The sequence below is a fragment of the Papaver somniferum genome, chromosome 11 (assembly GCF_003573695.1).
Source record: "Papaver somniferum cultivar HN1 chromosome 11, ASM357369v1, whole genome shotgun sequence".
NCBI lineage: Eukaryota > Viridiplantae > Streptophyta > Magnoliopsida > Ranunculales > Papaveraceae > Papaver > Papaver somniferum.
Genome location: NC_039368.1, coordinates 128719518 through 128738150, shown reverse-complemented (window position 1 = coordinate 128738150; position 18633 = coordinate 128719518). Strand labels below are relative to the sequence as shown.

The 18633-nt window shown below is 34.1% G+C and overlaps 2 protein-coding genes across 4 annotated transcripts; one reads left to right on the top strand and one right to left on the bottom strand.

The window, feature by feature from the left end:
• The first annotated feature begins 291 nt into the window (after positions 1-291).
• On the top strand, positions 292-3568 carry LOC113323240 (MLO-like protein 13). The gene is made up of 14 exons (XM_026571521.1): positions 292-628; positions 717-774; positions 861-1093; positions 1410-1526; positions 1620-1665; positions 1771-1871; positions 2002-2076; positions 2180-2268; positions 2374-2423; positions 2506-2546; positions 2646-2855; positions 2937-3004; positions 3085-3145; positions 3242-3568. The coding sequence occupies exons 1-14, from the start codon at positions 317-319 to the stop codon at positions 3488-3490; spliced, it is 1710 nt and encodes a 569-aa protein (XP_026427306.1). The 5' UTR covers positions 292-316; the 3' UTR covers positions 3491-3568.
• On the bottom strand, positions 996-8184 carry LOC113323239. Of its 3 annotated transcripts, XR_003347494.1 has the most exons (8): positions 5585-8184; positions 4752-5392; positions 4418-4627; positions 4095-4309; positions 3942-4004; positions 2539-2669; positions 2344-2448; positions 996-1127 (listed from the first exon to the last, which is right to left on the bottom strand). XR_003347494.1 is itself a non-coding variant. In XM_026571519.1 (5 exons), exons 1-5 carry the CDS (start codon positions 8091-8093, stop codon positions 3959-3961), a joined length of 3621 nt encoding a protein of 1206 aa, XP_026427304.1. In that variant the 5' UTR covers positions 8094-8184; the 3' UTR covers positions 3712-3958. The 3 variants fall into 3 exon arrangements, 1 of the variants encoding a protein (XP_026427304.1); XR_003347493.1 differs by having other exon boundaries at positions 2344-2669; XM_026571519.1 differs by lacking the exons at positions 996-1127; positions 2344-2448; positions 2539-2669 and having other exon boundaries at positions 3712-4004.
• Between the last annotated feature and the right edge of the window lie 10449 nt (positions 8185-18633).

The following is an 18633-nucleotide window of genomic DNA, read 5'->3' as shown; positions in this document are numbered from 1 at the left end:
AACACGTGTATAGCAAAGTTGGTGCCTGGTGGTGGTGTGGTGGTGGCTGGGGTGGTGGAGTGGTTGTGGTGGTGGTGTAATGCGGGCTATATCATCCAACAACAAAAACCCAGAGAAAATTGCTCAACTCTGATCTAAACTGTCAGGACAAATGGGCATAATTGCCCATTTTATCCTTGATCTCGCCCAACCTTTTGATGGACTGAGGCATGAAAATCTTTGAAAAACAAGTAGTATTACTTTAAGTAGAGAAACAGTGAGACCAAAAAAACAAATAAGAATACAAAATTGTGCTTTCCTTGATGAGTTAGTTTTAATGTTTGGAATCCTTTACACTTCATTCTTTTTCATGTTTCTCCTCTTTGGTATCTTCCTTTCTTTTCTCGTCATTCCTTTTCACTTCTTCACTTCTTCTCTTCTTCAATTCATTCCCCATCCATGGACAATAAGCTTATTGATCTACAAATCTGTAAGCAAGTGTGTCGGCCAAATTACAGGAAGAATGGTAACGTCTCCGACTACAGAGGCATCCTTGGAGTTCACACCGACATGGGTAGTTGCACTTGTCTGTCTAATCATTGTTTTCATATCTCTTGTTGTCGAACGATTACTGCACCACATCGGGAAGGTCTGTGAGCACAACTGCAACATGTTATCATGAAAATTCGTTAATATTGATTCTGTTCATGTTCATGAGATATTGAATTCGTTTTCAGTGCTTGAAGCGTAAAGATCAGGATGCATTATTTGAGGCATTGCAGAAATTGAAAGAAGGTAACCAGAGTTACTAACTTGTATCGGTTTTCTAGCTACTTTCAGAAATCCCGTTCTGAAAAGTGATATACAACTTCTGAATGCAGAGTTGATGCTCCTGGGGTTTATTTCCCTTCTACTGACTGTCAGCCAAGGACCGATAAGTGAAATATGTATTCCCAAGAGTTTCTCGAATCATATGCTTCCATGCAAGAAGAAAGAATCCGCTCCTAATCTTCTGGGTCACTATAGAGAAGCTGTTTCTCCATCAACTGTGTGGAATGGAAGGCGGTTGCTGGCTACTGGTGGTGGTGCTGCTGCAGAGCACTGTTCAAAGCATGTAAACAATACAAAAACTTGCACCTCCGTGAAACCTAATTCATAGATCATATCCATTTTAGCTGCAACACTGGAAGGCATCCATAATCTATCACAGGAACAAAACAAAAATCTAGAGCAGAATATCGGACAAATTGCATTTCTGCAGTAAAATAAACAAACAAGAACTGTTGTTCATCCCATTCATTTGTCAGCAGGATTTATCAGAATCGATAACTTGTCATATTTTGTTTTCATTCATCTATTACAGGCTTGAGACCGTAACTGGTACTATAGGGATACTCATATCTGTTTGCATGTCTCAATTTATGTATCAGGATAAAGTTCCATTGTTATCGCTTGAAGCTTTACATCAGCTGCACATTTTCATATTTGTGCTGGCAGTTGTCCATGTCCTTTTCTGTGCAACTACCATGTTTCTCGGTGGATTGAAGGTAAGCCTAACAATACTCTTTGTATGTTTTTGAACATTTATAACGGATGAAATGAAATTATACCGATTACTATATGCATTTTATCTGATGCAGATTCAACAATGGAAACAATGGGAAGATTCCATAAGGGAAGTGAAAGGTAATAAACATCTAAATCCCTCTATTTTTGTACGAACTCACCATTATTATCTGTAATAGGACAGAACTTAAACAGCTTGGAAACTAATAAATTATCCATCTCCAGGTTCTCCAGCAGTGAAGAAAGAGCATGTTCACCGGCATATCCTATATTTTAGACAGCGTGCAAATGGATTTTGGAGAAAATCAGTTGTCATAAGCTGGATTGTGAGTTTCCAGACTAGGAATTCCACTTGATTGTAAAAATTTGCTACTGAGAAGTTCATCTTAATATTTTCATACGAGGCTTACTGATTCTAATATGCTGACACCATTTTTCCTTTCTGCTCATTCTTAGATGTCGTTTTTCAAGCAATTTCTAGGTTCTGTTACAAAGTCAGACTACGTCGCAATGAGACAAGGATTTATCATGGTAACCATACAAACAAAAGATGTTGTACACATACTACTTTTTTCCATTTTCTGATGTTGTTGGGGATATGTACAACCTAAATGTTCTCTACTTTTCAACGCAGTGTCATTGTCCATCAAATCCTGATTACAATTTTCATAAATATATGCTGCGAACTCTAGAATATGATTTCAAAAAGGTCGTTGGCATAAGGTAACTGTAAAACTGAATCAATCTATATACAACATGAACTAGTATGTTTTTAAGAATAAAAGTTATGTTTCTTACCTCATCATCGAAGTTCCACTTGATATGCAGTTGGTACTTATGGCTCTTTCTCGTGTTTTTCTTGCTGGTGAATGTGGAAGGTGTGTGGATGAATACGAACTCTAGCTTCAGATTACATTGCATATACAAATTCTTTAAATTCCCTTTTGGTTATTAATGCAGGATGGCACACGTACTTCTGGATGTCATTCTTACCATTGATTGTAAGTATTCCTTGCGTTTTCTCTTCCTTGCTGATTGCATCCTGAAATTTTGATAAACAAATAGAAACTAACTTACTGCTGTAACGGAACTCTTCGCAGCTCCTGCTTGTTGTTGGTGCAAAACTAGAACACATCATCACCCAATTAGCTGAAGATATCTCAAGCAATAAACCAATAGATAATGCAGCAGTCATAGTAAAGCCATCTGACAAACATTTTTGGTTCGGTCGTCCAGGCATTGTTTTTTACTTGATTCACTTCATACTGTTTCAGAATGCATTTGAGATCGCATTCTTCTTCTGGATCTGGGTCAGTATTCCAAACAAACTAAGTCTATAGATTCAATGCTATTAACAAAATTGTTCTATTAACGTCCTTGTAATATTGCAGACTACGTATGGATTTAATTCCTGCATCCTGGAGAGATTGGGCTACGTCATCCCCCGACTTATCATAGGGTAAACTTTAGCAAACATAAGAATTACAGATTCGACAATCGTGATTTAACTATGCTGACATGCGTTTTCAATACATGCAGTGTGATTGTTCAAGTACTCTGCAGTTACAGCACTCTACCTTTATATGCAATTGTGACCCAGGTCAGTCTACAAGAGAACTGCTCCCCTTATATAAACTTTTTGTAAAACAAATATTGTGATTAATCATTGAATTTATTTTTCTTTGATTGAGTGAAGATGGGTAGCAGGTTCAAAGAAGGGATATTCGAGGATCACGTAAAAGCATCCTTGCAGTCTTGGCATGAAGGCACAATGAGGGGCAGGAGATCAAGTATCAAAAATCGTAGCACAATTGAGATGCAGAGGATGGACAGTGAAGCTTTTCAATGTGCTGACTCTACCGAGTGCACATCAGCTACTCTGGAAGGAATTATAACCCAGATAACGGAGGTTCCAGATCGAAATCATAACCAGTTATCTGAATAATTTAATCTTTAATGTGTATACATTTGTCATACAAACAATATACGATATAAAAGTAATGGATTCTACTGTGTGACCAAATCATGGGTGGAGATTGACTTATATGCTTTCCTCAGAATATTCCCAAGGAATGTCTCTCAGGTGTGTGTGTAACAATGAAACCTTGTTTCTCAAGTTTGCCATTTCGGAACTATTGAAACAGGTTCTGGTATAGGACACGCATGGACACAACAACACTTTGCAATTAAACTTGAAATATATTTGAAATTTATTTTTATTAAAGCTTGAGAAAATGGAAGAAGAAGAAACATGGCTGCCTTCATCAATATAAGCCTGAATGCGGCCAGTTTATTTTCCTAGAAAAGAATGTATATAACATTCTTTAGGTTGCCATAGTTTTTTTAGGTTGCCATGTCAGACACCCCCTACTAGTGTCTGACACCGACACTCGTACCTGTATATTTGTTCCACTCAGCTCTCATTTGGCTTTTCCAGCATACGCTTTGATCCCCTTCTTCTGCATAAAAATAAGCCCGGAATCACTATCTAGTTCACATTTCAAACCCATTATGACTTAAGCACCTATATATTATCATCTTAGAGTTACCTCTGGGAGGGGTTTCTGGAACCGAAGACACCCTTCATCAACGAGTGTATATTCACAGAACGTTCACTCATGATCTTATCATGATACATCTTGCTACCAATCTCACTGATTTGTTCTTCAACCTCTTCTAAGGGTTGGTCCACATTAAGGGAGAGCTCCCCTTTCCTGATGACAGTCACACTGAAACCATTTGCTTTGGAGTCCCTAAATGCATCCTGCAGACATTTTAATAAGATTTATTGTAATCCTACTTCATTTGTTTTTTCCTCTCTTCAAAATATATAAATACGAGTGAGGTGATTCAGATAAACAGATTTATTTACCTTAGGAGGCCTTGCAACAACGAAAGCAGTACCATTTCCAAGCATTTCCATATGAGCCTGTATGATGTAGCAAAAATTCTTTGAATCTTTAGCATCTTCAAAAGCAATTACATGGTGTTGCTTAGGATCCAAATTGAGATCTTCAGCCATTTCCAATGTATAAAATCCCGCTTTCTGGGCGCCATCCTCCTCTCTATATAGTTCAATGCACTGCAAATATAAAAATGAGATACAGCAATTAATAAATGAAATTGAAAACTGGATAGGAAAGAAAAAATTCGTAAAAACAGAACTGCTAGGTAACAAATAATGTCTTATGGTATTAGATACACACCAGCACATATGGAAGATCTAACCACCAGAGATAATCTTCTTCTTTTTCCTCTCCATATTCTCGATACTTACTGACTACAGCTTGTGGTCCAAAATACTCCATCTCTTTTTTAAGCTTGTCGAGCTTCTTTTCTATAGCTATTCTTCTCTTTTCCGGTATTTTTGTCATTAACTCAGCTGTTTCCTTAATTTCTTTCTCGGTAATCCAACGATCCAAATCCTTTCCCATGCCCTTCATAACAGCTTTAACCTCAGGATCAGTCTCTGCGTTGTAAGAGTCTAAAAAGCCTTGAGACCATCTCTTTGTATGCTGCCAATACTCTTTCCCTGATTTTTTGCCAGGTCTCCTAGAACCATCACTGCTTTCTATGACAGTCTTCGGATTAAAGGAAGTCCCCTTCTGAGGTGTCTTACTTAGATTGTCAACTGCTGAGGATGTACCATTCTTGGCTGGCGACTTGGTTGATTTCTCAAGAATGTCTTGAGTATCTTTATTCATGGCTGATGGCATTCCCATGCTTTCAGCCAAAAACTCCTTATTCTCTTGGACATAGTTATTGAGGAACTCAGGATTTTTGTCAACTGGTGGACCTTTCCAACGAGGTATGAATTTCTCCGGTGGATCATGCACGCTGATTCCATCTAAATAAAAAGAAAGCGACTATATTAGCAGCATTTCTTTCAAACACGCACAAATTTAGAAAACAAGCTGTATAAGTGTATAATGTATAAACATTTCTTGCTTTTAGTTTTTTGGCCATAAACAAGATATAATGTATAAGTGTTCTGTTTTCAATTGCAATAAATAGTTTACGACTAAATATACACAGTTACCTGCTCCATAATCCAGATTTTCAACCCTTGAATGGATGTACTCGTGAATTTTTGACAGTTCTGAATTCTGTTTCTCAACCTTCTTCTCAAGACCCTCGAAGAATGCACGCCTATCATCAGCATCCATCATGTAAAACGGGTCGCGTCCCATCAATTCGTTTTCACGGACTTGAAACACAATTTCTCTAAGACTGTCGTCTTTCATCCAATCAAGTTCTCCATCATCTGCATCAGACCCCAACTGACTCAACTCGGGAGTTAAATTTAATTCTTCTTGCACTTTCTCTCTTGCAACCATGTAGTTCTCTTTGAAACCAGCTCGAATCTTCTGAAGGACAGGGTCAAACTCTTGAAAGTTTTTCTCCATCCAACTCTCCTGGGCTACAGGCTGTGCAACTACTGAACTCTGGTAACTGCCTGTATTTGCTTTGGATGAGCCGGGCCACCGAGTATCACCCATTTCGAAGTTGTCTCTATCATCAGTATCTACAACCTTGATGGCATCACCATGAGTTGGATTCTCTAACTTCTTATTGACATTATCCTCCACCTCACTTGAGCTTGAATCTATGTGCCGTGGAGTAGAATCTTCAATAGCACTTACAACAGGTGTTGAATCCAAGGACTCCAAAACTATGGAGGATTTCACAACTTCTGGTTCATTTAGCAGTATATGGCTTTCCTCCTTGTTCAATTGTTCATCTGCTGGAGATTCTATTACATCAGTACTTGCTACCGGGCCTCTAAGATGATGTTCCTCATTTGTTTTCTCCAAGTTTAAGGTACCTTCACTGTTACTTGTGGTTGGCAATACAATTTCAGAAGCATCTTCATGATTTTTTATACTTGAACCTGTTGTTGTTCCAGAATCACCATCTTCTACAGCATTTCCTGGTAATGCTCCACTGAATTCAGCATTTATCGTCAGAGATGCATCGACAGACACCTGCTCTGTGAATTCATCGATGTCCGTGGATTCCCTAGAGCTTAAATCCTCCTCTTTCAGTATCTTCTCACCTTCCACATTAGTTAACTCCTCATTCTCCTTCTTATCATTCATAAAAAATCGAGATTTTTCCCGCTGTTGTTGTATTGCCTGCTGCCGCTCATGCTCTTGCTTTCTAGCCATTCGTTTTTTTTCAAAAAATTCGACAAATTTTGATTTCGCAGCAACACTACCAGATGAATCAAGTAAGCCTGGTTTATCATCTGATATCTTCTTGCCTTCCTGGTTAGCCAACTCCTCATTCTCATTATCATCATTTTCATCAACACCGAATTTTTCCTGCCGTTCAACCTCTCTAGCTTCACTAACAATTTCTTTTGTCTCTGTAACTTTATCATCAAAATCTCTGGATTTCGCAGCAACACTACCAGATGATTCAAGTGAGCCTGGTTCATCACCTGATATCTTCTTGCTTTCCTTATTAGCCAACTCCTCATCCTCGTCCTCATCATTTTCATCAACACCGGATTTTTCCTGCCTTTCAACCTCTCGAGCTTTTCTAGCCATTTCTTTTATCTCCATAACTTTATCATCAAATTCTCTAGATTTCCCACCAGCTGATTCAAGTAAGGCCGGCTTATTATCACTCCTTGCTTTCAAAATATTGTTCATGAGCTCTTGCTTATCCAATTTCGGCCTCTCAATAATAACCGGTTCAGAAACACATGCAGCAACAACTTCAACATTACCTATCGCCATCTTCTCCTCCGCCTCTCTTTCAATTCTTGCTTTCATCTTCCTCCTCAACATCTCCTTCTCCTCCTCACTCATCACCACATCATTCCGGGATCCAAACACCTTCACAGTCCAATATAAAAACAAACAACCAAAAAGAAATGCAAAACCATTCGGAAACAACTTAATCGGCAGCGCACTAACTGCGCGAATCCCTTCACTAAACTGACCCTGAACAACAAATTTAGCAATACCACTATCCTTAGGCACCACATACTCTCCATTTTCAATCTCTTTCGCTACACATTGCGCACGGGACATTTTCAAATTCACATCTACTAAATCCTCATCGAGTTTATCATCATCGTTCCTAGCCGATAACGGTTGAACACCACTCCTCCTCAAAATCTCATCTTCATTAACACAAACATTCTTAATATTTCCATTCAAATCAGTATATACAGTAAAAATTGGACCTGAACCATCACCCCAAACCTCAGTTTCACTTAAAGGTTTCACCTTTTCTACATTAGACCTAACATTCAAATTGAAAAACCCTTCAATCAAATTCTGTGAATCATTTAAAGGTCTCACCTTTTGATTTAGCTGTTGTTCAGAAATCTTTTTCCTCAACGAATTCCTTCTTTTGCCTAACTTTGATGAGATTTTTAAGCTCTGATTGCTGCGGAAACAAAAGGGGGTTTGGTGGAGTAATCTAGGGTTTGTGGCATGAGTTTTTAATGGAAATGAAGTGGAGAAGGAGAAACTGAGAGGAGAAGGAAAAAGGGGTTTTGGTAAAGATTGGAATTGAGGTTTCAGAATCTCCATTGGAGAGTAAAAGATGGTTGCAGAAACGAAATCCTAAAACCCTATGAGTATAGAGAGAGGAACAGATAGTTCCTTATGGCCCGAGGGCCGAGACCAATCTCTATGACTATGGCAATGTTTTTCTTGGCAATGTAACCGAGACCAATTGCTATGGTGGCCGAGCCATAGTTAGCCATGCCTTAGTTTGTGGAAACTTGCATCATTATTTTATTTTGATGTGACTCGTTTAGATCTAATCATGTAAGTCCTCTGAATTTCACTGAAATTATCCGACTTGTTTTGATGTGACTCAACGTGTTTGTGTTTTGAGTTTGTTGACCCGACTCAATTGACTCGTATTTTGATGTGACTCAACGTGTTTGTGTTTTGAGTTTGTTGACCTGACTGAACTGACTCGTATTTTGATGTGACTCAACGTATTTGTGTTTTGATTTGGTTGACCTGACTCAACTGACTCAAAAATATGTGATTCAGTGGATTGATCTCATAAGCCAACGACATTTTGTTTCATGACTTAAACGGGCTCAATCCGGGACTAGGTCTGAATCGGATAACGAGTGAGATCTGACAAAAATTTGAGGAAAAGATAAACGGTTTTACGTATGACTTGTGTCGATCGGGTCATGGAGCGAGTCAGATCGAGATGTCGAGTCATCAAAAAACATATACATATGTTGTTAGTATCGATCTTCCATGAGGTAAACAGATGGATGACGAATTCAGATTGAAACTGGAATTCCAACAGACACAATTAAGTAGACTCTCATCATACATGTTGGATATCAATAAAAATCTCTAATAAATGTCTTAATTTTAATAAGTAGCTCGAATAAATTAGTGTCCATAAAGACCAAATCTGAGCAGAAAGGCTATGAATAAATTAGTGTTTTTGGTAGGTTAAGAGAGTTTTCTAGAGAGGAGAGAGAAAAGAGTTTTCTGGAGAGAATATTGTAATCATTAAAAAAATCTGCAGGAATCGAACTTATTGACCACATGTACCTAAATGTTAAAGTCAAGTCTTACAATAAAAATTATGTGCGCTAGCGACAAAATTATTGCAATCTTTTAAGTTTTGACACAAAAATAAGATAATAATAACGTCCATAAAGAACATATATATTTCCTGCAAATGCATCTCCCACCTATTTTTTGCCATAACCTAAGAGTTTTACGTGTGTTTATGGTACTCCAAAAAGAAGTCATACGTGATGCCTGGTTCATGAATGTGGATATTTGAGCTCAACTGATCCATGGTCTAAAAGTTTCATGAGTTTATTTTTAAGCATTCAAAAGTTACACGTTTCTGCTCGTGCGGGTTCAAACCCCAATTGCACATACGGTTACCTACAAAAACTAGCAATGATGATTTATATAAGAATTACGAGTGTTTTTGTATAAAAGTGGGTTATATAAAATTTGGGGATAATATTTCTTCCTTCAACTCTGTCATTTAAGAGTCTAAGATGGAAACACAACGAGATTCAGATACTAAGATACTGAAACGATTGAAGCAACTAACTTTGAAGATTAAATTTTGTTATATGTGGTTGTAGATCAATTTTCCTCAAAGACCTTTACTAGCATATAACCTGAGGAGACAGTTCAAGTTCATTCGAAATTTCAAGCCCAAGCTATAAAAAATTGGAAATTTTGTGAAACTCCAAAAAATTGAAAAAATTGATCAAAGATACTATATAAGATTTCATACTTGTTTAAATACGTCTAAATATTTTGAGGACAATATAATCCACACTTCAATAAGTTATCACTATTCAAAAAGAATTCATTTCCATTAGATTCTAAAGTCGCTAGAAACAAAAAATAAGTTGCTAACAATTCATAGCATCACTAACACAACATTTAAGAAACTAAAGACTTTCAGTTAAATTCGATTGACAGTTATTTCCTAAAATATGTGGATTTGAACAAATTTTTACAACTCATGTAACTAGATGATGGTTAGTTTTTGGTACATTCAAAGGAAAATGACGACCTTCTTAAAATATATGAAATTATTTGAAATCTAGAAAACTTTTTTTTTTAAATAAATACCAATATCCAAACTCACGAAAAAAGATATATTATACAAGAAATATTATGTTTAAAAATATATTCATTCATTTATGAGTATTCTTTTTTTTTTTTTGAATAAACATCTGAATACTTGAATTAATTAACACAATCTATCTATAATATCGCAATATCCTGAAGTGTTTTACTTGAAGCATAGCACAAAAGATAAAACTATAATAAAATGGATGGTGAATTGGTAATCATCTTCAAAAAAAAAAACATATACCATATCATCCGGAAGAGACCCATCACACATGTTACACTTGAGGCAGCTTCTCTAGATGTTGCTCGAGCCTCTACTCGTGACTTCTCAGCACGAATCTTACCAAGAAGCTAGAGATTGATAATATGGTTAGATCACTGTTACATATCCTTAAACTTATCATCTCTACGAAAGTGACAGTATTTTGGTTCCTTACATATATAACTTCTGGTCGGAACACCCATGTTCTTAGCTGATTCACTTGCCAAACCACCCATGTTCTTAGCTAATTCACTATTAGGAGTATTTGTATGTAGGGAAAAAAAAGGAAACTTGAGACGTTGCGTTTTTAACGTATGAAACACGTTTAGATAATTAATTTAATATTACTATAAATATTCTTATGCAAGAAGAAAACATATGGTATATTTCGCAAATACAACCAAAATGTAAAGTACAAAATTTTTCTTCAAGAAATTGAAAATAGCAAAATTCATAAAAAAAAACATATATATTTGGGGATACATAATTAATTATTTAATATTTTTTAATATGGGTAAATATTAATCAAAGAAGTTTAGTGTACATAGAAAAATTTAAAAATATAATAAACTACGGGTCGGCAAACAATTATGCATAGTCTCTCTTCTATTAAAACTCCACCAAGATAGGGTGTTCATCAATTTCAGTCGAATTCATTCATTCTACAAGCTTGATAGAAGCGACCATTCATGACTTTTTGTTTCTTTGTAGTTTAATGGTTGAGTGAGTTTAATCAACACTATTGTTAATTAGTTTTTGTTCTCACGAATACTTTAAAAAGAACATGAAGGAAACAATTTTTTTTGATATTTTCATTTAAATTTGTATATACAGTAAAAATTGGACTTGGACTATCACCCCAAACCTCATTTTCATTTAAATTTGTGTTTTGATTTGGTTGACCTGACTCAACTGACTCAATAATATGTGATTCAGTGGATTGATCTCATAAGCCAAGGACATTTTGTTTCAAGACTTAAACGGGCTCAATCCAGGATTAGGTCTGAATCGGATAACGAGTGAGATCTGACAAAAACTTGAGGAAAAGATAAACGGTTTTACGTATGACTTGTGTCGATCGGGTCATGGAGCGAGTCAGATCGAGATGTCGAGTCAGCAAAAAACATATACATATGTTGTTAGTATCGATCTTCCATGAGGTAAACAGATGGATGGCGAATTCAGATTGAAACTGGAATTCCAACAGACACAATTAAGTAGACTCTCATCATACATGTTGGATATCAATAAAAATCTCTAATAAATGTCTTAATTTTAATAAGTAGCTCGAATAAATTAGTGTCCATAAAGACCAAATCTGAGCAGAAAGGCTATGAATAAATTAGTGTTTTTGGTAGGTTAAGAGAGTTTTCTAGAGAGGAGAGAGAAAAGAGTTTTCTGGAGAGAATATTGTAATCATTAAAAAAATCTGCAGAAATCGAACTTATTGACCACATGTACCTAAATGTTAAAGTCAAGTCTTACAATAAAAATTATGTGCGCTAGCGACAAAATTATTGCAATCTTTTAAGTTTTGACACAAAAATAAGATAATAATAACGTCCATAAAGAACATATATATTTCCTGCAAATGCATCTCCCACCTATTTTTTGCCATAACCTAAGAGTTTTACGTGTGTTTATGGTACTCCAAAAAGAAGTCATACGTGATGCCTGGTTCATGAATGTGGATATTTGAGCTCAGCTGATCCATGGTCTAAAAGTTTCATGAGTTTTTTTAAAGCATTCAAAAGTTACACGTTTCTGCTCGTGCAGGTTGAAACCCCATCTGCACGTACGGGTTACCTACAAAAACCATCAATGATGATTCATACAAGAATTACGAGTGTTTGTGTATAAAAGTGGGTTATATTAAATTTGGGGATAATATTTCTTCCTTCAGCTTTGTCATTCAAGAGTCTAAGATGGAAACACAACGAGATTCAGATGCTAAGATACTTAAACGATTGAAGCAGCTAACTTTGAAGATTAAATTTTGTTATATGTGGTTGTAGATCAATTTTCCTCAAAGACCTTTAGTAACATATAACCTGAGGAGACAGTTCAAGTTCATTCGAAATTTTAAACCCAAGCTATAAAAAATTGGAAATTTTGTCAAACTCCAAAAAATTGAAAAAATTGATCAAAGTACGATATAAGATTTCATACTTGTTTAAATACGTCTAAATATTTTGAGGACATATAATCCCCACTTCAGTAAGTTATCACTATTCAAAAAGAATTCATTTTCATTAGATTCTAAAGTTGCTAGAAACAAAAATTAAGTTGCTAACAATTCATAGCATCACTAACACAACATTTAAGAAACTAAAAGACTTTCAGTTAAATTCGATTGACAGTTATTGTCCTAAAATATGTGGGTTTGAACAAATTTTTACAACTCATTTAACTAGTTTGAACAAATTTTTACAACTCATGTAGCTAGATGATGGTTATCTTTTGGTACATTCAAAGCAAAATGACGACCTTCTTAAGATATATGAATTATTTGAAATCTAGAAAACTTTTTTTAAATAAATACCAATATCCAAACTCACGAAAAAAAAGATATATTATACAAGAAATATTATGTTTAAAAATATATTCATTCATTTATGAGTATTCTTTTTTTGTTTTTGAATAAACATCTAAATACTTGAATTAATTAACACAATCTATCTATAATATCGCAATATCCTAAAGTGTTTTACTTGAAGCACAACACAAAAGATAAAATTATAATAAAATGGATGGTGAATTGGTGTTCATCTTCAAAAAACATATACCATATCATCCGGAAAAGACCCATCACACATGTAACACTTGAGGCATCTTCTCTAGATGTTGCTCGAGCCTCTGCTCATGACTTCTCATCACGAATCTTACCAAGAAGCTAGAGATTGATAATATGGTTACACCACTGTTACATATCCTTAAACTTATCATCTCTACGAGAGTGACAGTATTTTGGTTCCTTACATATGTAACTTCCGGTAGCTAGGAACACCCATGTTCTTAACTGATTCACTTGCTAAACCACCCATGTTCTTAGCTAATTCATATTAGGAGTATTTGTATGTAGGGAAAAAAAAAGGAAACTTGAGACGTTGCGTTTTTAACGTATGAAACACGTTTAGATAATTAATTTAATATTACTACAAATATTCTTATGCAAGAAGAAAATAAAAAGAAAACATATGATATATTTCGCAAATACAACCAAAATGTAAAGTACAAAAATTTTCTTCAAGAAATTGAAAATAGCAAAATTCATAAAAATAAATAAATAAATTTGGGGATCCATAATTAATATTTTTAATATTTTTTAATATGGGTAAATATTAATCAAGAAGTTTAGTGTACATAGAAAAAATTAATAAATATAATAATCTATGGGTCGGCAAACACTTATGCATAGTCTCTCTTCTATTAAAACTCCACCAAGATAAGGTGGTCTGATTCTCATCAATTTAAGTCGAATTCATTCATTCTACAAGTTTGATAGAAGCTACTATTCATGACTTTTTGTTTCTTTGTGTTTTAATGGTTGAGTCAGTTTAATCAACACTATTGTTAATTGGTTTTTGTTCTCACGAATACTTTTAAAAGAATATGAAGGAAACAATTCTTTTTGATATTTTCATTTAAATTTGTATATATACAGTAAAAATTGGACTTGGACTATCACCCCAAACCTCATTTTCACTTAAAGGTATCACCTTTTCAATAACCTAACATTTAAATTAAAAAACCCATCAATTGAACTCTGTGAATCACTTAAAGGTATCACCGTTTGATGTACTTGTTGTTATGAGAGCTTTTTCCTCAGAGAGTTCTTTTTGGTCCCTATGTTTGATGAGATTTTTAGGCTCTGATTACAGCGGAAACAAAAAAGGTTTGTGTGAAGGTAGAGAGAAATAGTGTTTTGATAAAGATTGAACAATCAAATAACGTAGGAAATTTATCTTAATTTACAAGTTATTGTTATCTCCTTAGTTAATATTTTTATTTTATTTAAAACTCTAGTTATTCTTCCATCAAAAGTAGACCTAGAGATGGTCGCTGCTTATGTGTTTTGAAAAGAGATTTTCGAGTTGTATTTATAGGAAAATTAACTTGCAAATCAAGTTAGGATTAGGTTTTTTATTATAAAACGAGTTTTGTTTCTTGTAAAAAAATTAAACACAAAAAAAGAATTTTTTCCATAAATAAAACTCTTAAATAAATTATTTATCAAGTTAAAAACTTGCAAAAAATAATTTCAAGTAGACACGGACTTGGTGCTTGGTACACGCGCATGGGCATGGGTCGAAACATGTATTTTTCGAGTTGAAGAAAAGTAGACCTAGAGATGGTCGCTGCTTGTGTGTTTTGAAAAGATATTTTCGAGTTGTATTTATAGGAAAATTAACTTGCAAATAAAGTTAGGTTTAGGTTTTTTCTTATAGAACGAGTTTTGTTTCTTGTAAAACAATTAAACACAAAAAAGAATTTTTTTCCATAAATAAAAATCTTAAATAAATTATTTATCAAGTTAAAAACTTGCAAAAAATAATTTCAAGTAGACACGGACTTGGTGCTTGGTACACGCGCATGGGCATGGGTCGAAACATGTATTTTTCCAGTTGAAGAAAAGTAGACCTAGAGATGGTCGCTGCTTGTGTGTTTTGAAAAGAGATTTTCGAGTTGTATTTATAGGAAAATTAACTGGCAAATCAAGTTAGGTTTAGGTTTTTTCTTATAAAACGAGTTTTGTTTCTTATAAAACGAGTTTTGTTTCTTGTAAAACAATTAAACACAAAAAAGGAATTTTTCCCTAAATAAAACTCTTAAATAAATCATTTATCAAGTTAAAAACTTGCAAAAAATAATTTCAAGTAGACACGGACTTGGTGCTTGGTACACGCGCATGGGCATGGGTCGAAACATGTATTTTTCGAGTTGAAGAAAAGTAGACCTAGAGATGGTCGCTGCTTGTGTGTTTTGAAAAGAGATTTTCGAGTTGTATTTATAGGAAAATTAACTTGCAAATCAAGTTAGGTTTAGGTTTTTTCTTATAAAACGAGTTTTGTTTCTTGTAAAACAATTAAACACAAAAAAGGAATTTTTTCCATAAATAAAACTCTTAAATAAATTATTTATCAAGTTAAAAACTTGCAAAAAGTAATTTCAAGTAGACACGGACTTGGTGCTTGGTACACGCGCATGGGCATGGGTCGAAACATGTGTTTTTCGAGTTGAAGAAAAGTAAACCTAGAGATGTTCGCTGCTCGTGTGTTTTGAAAAGAGATTTTCGAGTTGTATTTATAGGAAAATTAACTTGCAAATCAAGTTAGGTTTAGGTTTTTTCTTATAAAACGAGTTTTGTTTCTTGTAAAATAGTTAAACACAAAAAATGAATTTTTTCCATAAATAAAACTCTTAAATAAATTATTTATCAAGTTAAAAACTTGCAAAAAATAATTTCAAGTAGACACGGACTTGGTGCTTGGTACACGCGCATGGGCATGGGTCGAAACATGTACTTTTCGAGTTGAAGAAAAGTAGACCTAGAGATGGTCGCTGCTTGTGTGTTTTGAAAAGAGATTTTCGAGTTGTATTTATAGGAAAATTAACTTGCAAATCAAGTTAGGTTTAGGTTTTTTCTGATAAACCAGTTTTGTTTCTTTTAAAACAATTAAACACAAAAAAAGATTTTTTTCCATAAATAAAACTCTTAAATAAATTATTTATTAAGTTAAAAACTTGCAAAAAATAATTTCAAGTAGACACGGACTTGTTGCTTGGTACACGCGCATGGGCATGGGTCGAAACATGTATTTTTCGAGTTGAAGAAAAGTAGACCTAGAGATGGTCGCTGCTTGTGTGTTTTGAAAAGAGATTTTCGAGTTGTATTTATAGGAAAATTAACTTGCAAATAAAGTTAGGTTTAGGTTTTTTCTGATAAAACGAGTTTTGTTTCTTGTAAAACAATTAAACACAAAAAAAAGATTTTTTTCCATAAATAAAACTCTTAAATAAATTATTTATCAAGTTAAAATCTTGCAAAAAATAATTTCAAGTAGACACGGACTTGTTGCTTGGTACATGCGCATGGACATGGGTCGAAACATGTATTTTTCGAGTTGAAGAAAAGTAGACCTAGAGATGGTCGCTGCTTGTGTGTTTTGAAAAGAGATTTTCGAGTTGTATTTATAGGAAAATTAACTTGCAAATAAAGTTAGGTTTAGGTTTTTTCTTATAAAACGAGTTTTGTTTCTTGTGAAACAATTAAACACAAAAATAGAATTTTTTCCATAAATACAACTCTTAAATAAATTATTTATCAAGTTAAAAACTTGCAAAAAAATAATTTCAAGTAGACACGGACTTGTTGCTTGGTACACGCGCATGGGCATGGGTCGAAACATGTATTTTTCGAGTTGAAGAAAAGTAGACCTAGAGATGGTCGCTGCTTGTGTGTTTTGAAAAGATATTTTCGAGTTGTATTTATAGGAAAATTAACTTGCAAATCAAGTTAGGTTTAGGTTTTTTCTTATAAAACGAGTTTTGTTTCTTGTAAAACAATTAAACACAAAAAAGGAATTTTTTCCATAAATAAAACTCTTAAATAAATTATTTATCAAGTTAAAAACTTGCAAAAAATAATTTCAAGTAGACACGGACATGGTGCTTGGTACACGCGCATGGGCATGGGTCAAAACACGTGTTTTTCGAGTTGAAGAAAAGTAGACCAAGAGATGGTCGCTGCTCGTGTGTTTTGAAAAGAGATTTTCGAGTTGTATTTATAGGAAAATTAACTTGCAAATCAAGTTAGGTTTAGGTTTTTACTTATAAAACGAGTTTTGTTTCTTGTAAAACAATTAAACACAAAAAAGGAATTTTTTCCATAAATAAAACTCTTAAATAAATTATTTATCAAGTTAAAAACTTGCAAAAAATAATTTCAAGTAGACACGGACTTGGTGCTTGGTACACGCGCATGGGCATGGGTCGAAACATGTATTTTTCCAGTTGAAGAAAAGTAGACCTAGAGATGGTCGCTGCTTGTGTGTTTTGAAAAGAGATTTTCGAGTTGTATTTATAGGAAAATTAACTGGAAAATCAAGTTAGGTTTAGGTTTTTTCTTATAAAACGAGTTTTGTTTCTTATAAAACGAGTTTTGTTTCTTGTAAAACAATTAAACACAAAAAAGGAATTTTTCCCTAAATAAAACTCTTAAATAAATCATTTATCAAGTTAAAAACTTGCAAAAAATAATTTCAAGTAGACACGGACTTGGTGCTTGGTACACGCGCATGGGCATGGGTCGAAACATGTATTTTTCGAGTTGAAGAAAAGTAGACCTAGAGATGGTCGCTGCTTGTGTGTTTTGAAAAGAGATTTTCGAGTTGTATTTATAGGAAAATTAACTTGCAAATCAAGTTAGGTTTAGGTTTTTTCTTATAAAACGAGTTTTGTTTCTTGTAAAACAATTAAACACAAAAAAGGAATTTTTTCCATAAATAAAACTCTTAAATAAATTATTTATCAAGTTAAAAACTTGCAAAAATAATTTCAAGTAGACACGGACTTGGTGATTGGTACACGCGCATGGGCATGGGTCAAACATGTGTTTTTCGAGTTGAAGAAAAGTAACCTAGAGATGTTCGCTGCTCGTGTGTTTTGAAAAGAGATTTTCGAGTTGTATTTATAGGAAAATTAACTTGCAAATCAAGTTAGGTTTAGGTTTTTTCTTATAAAACGAGTTTTGTTTCTTGTAAAATAGTTAAACACAAAAAATGAATTTTTTCCATAAATAAAACTCTTAAATAAATTATTTATCAAGTTAAAAACTTGCAAAAAATAATTTCAAGTAGACACGGACTTGGTGCTTGGTACACGCGCATGGGCATGGGTCGAAACATGTACTTTTCGAGTTGAAGAAAAGTAGACCTAGAGATGGTCGCTGCTTGTGTGTTTTGAAAAGAGATTTTCGAGTTGTATTTATAGGAAAATTAACTTGCAAATCAAGTTAGGTTTAGGTTTTTTCTGATAAAACGAGTTTTGTTTCTTTTAAAACAATTAAACACAAAAAAAGATTTTTTTCCATAAATAAAACTCTTAAATAAATTATTTATTAAGTTAAAAACTTGCAAAAAATAATTTCAAGTAGACACGGACTTGTTGCTTGGTACACGCGCATGGGCATGGGTCGAAACATGTATTTTTCGAGTTGAAGAA

What these genes read in the sequence shown, in the direction of transcription:
- LOC113323240 (XM_026571521.1), top strand. Translation starts at nt 317, where the DNA reads ATGTTTGGAATCCTTTACACTTCATTCTTTTTCATGTTTCTCCTCTTT. An exon ending in AAAAAGGTCGTTGGCATAAG is followed by an intron (nt 2,269 to 2,373) that starts GTAACTGTAAAA and finishes CTTGATATGCAG; the next exon opens with TTGGTACTTATGGCTCTTTC. An exon ending in CATTCTTCTTCTGGATCTGG is followed by an intron (nt 2,856 to 2,936) that starts GTCAGTATTCCA and finishes GTAATATTGCAG; the next exon opens with ACTACGTATGGATTTAATTC.
- LOC113323239 (XM_026571519.1), bottom strand. Translation starts at nt 8,093, where the DNA reads ATGGAGATTCTGAAACCTCAATTCCAATCTTTACCAAAACCCCTTTTT. An exon ending in TAGATCTTCCATATGTGCTG is followed by an intron (nt 4,628 to 4,751) that starts GTGTGTATCTAA and finishes TTATATTTGCAG; the next exon opens with TGCATTGAACTATATAGAGA. An exon ending in TCCAGAAACCCCTCCCAGAG is followed by an intron (nt 4,005 to 4,094) that starts GTAACTCTAAGA and finishes ATTTTTATGCAG; the next exon opens with AAGAAGGGGATCAAAGCGTA.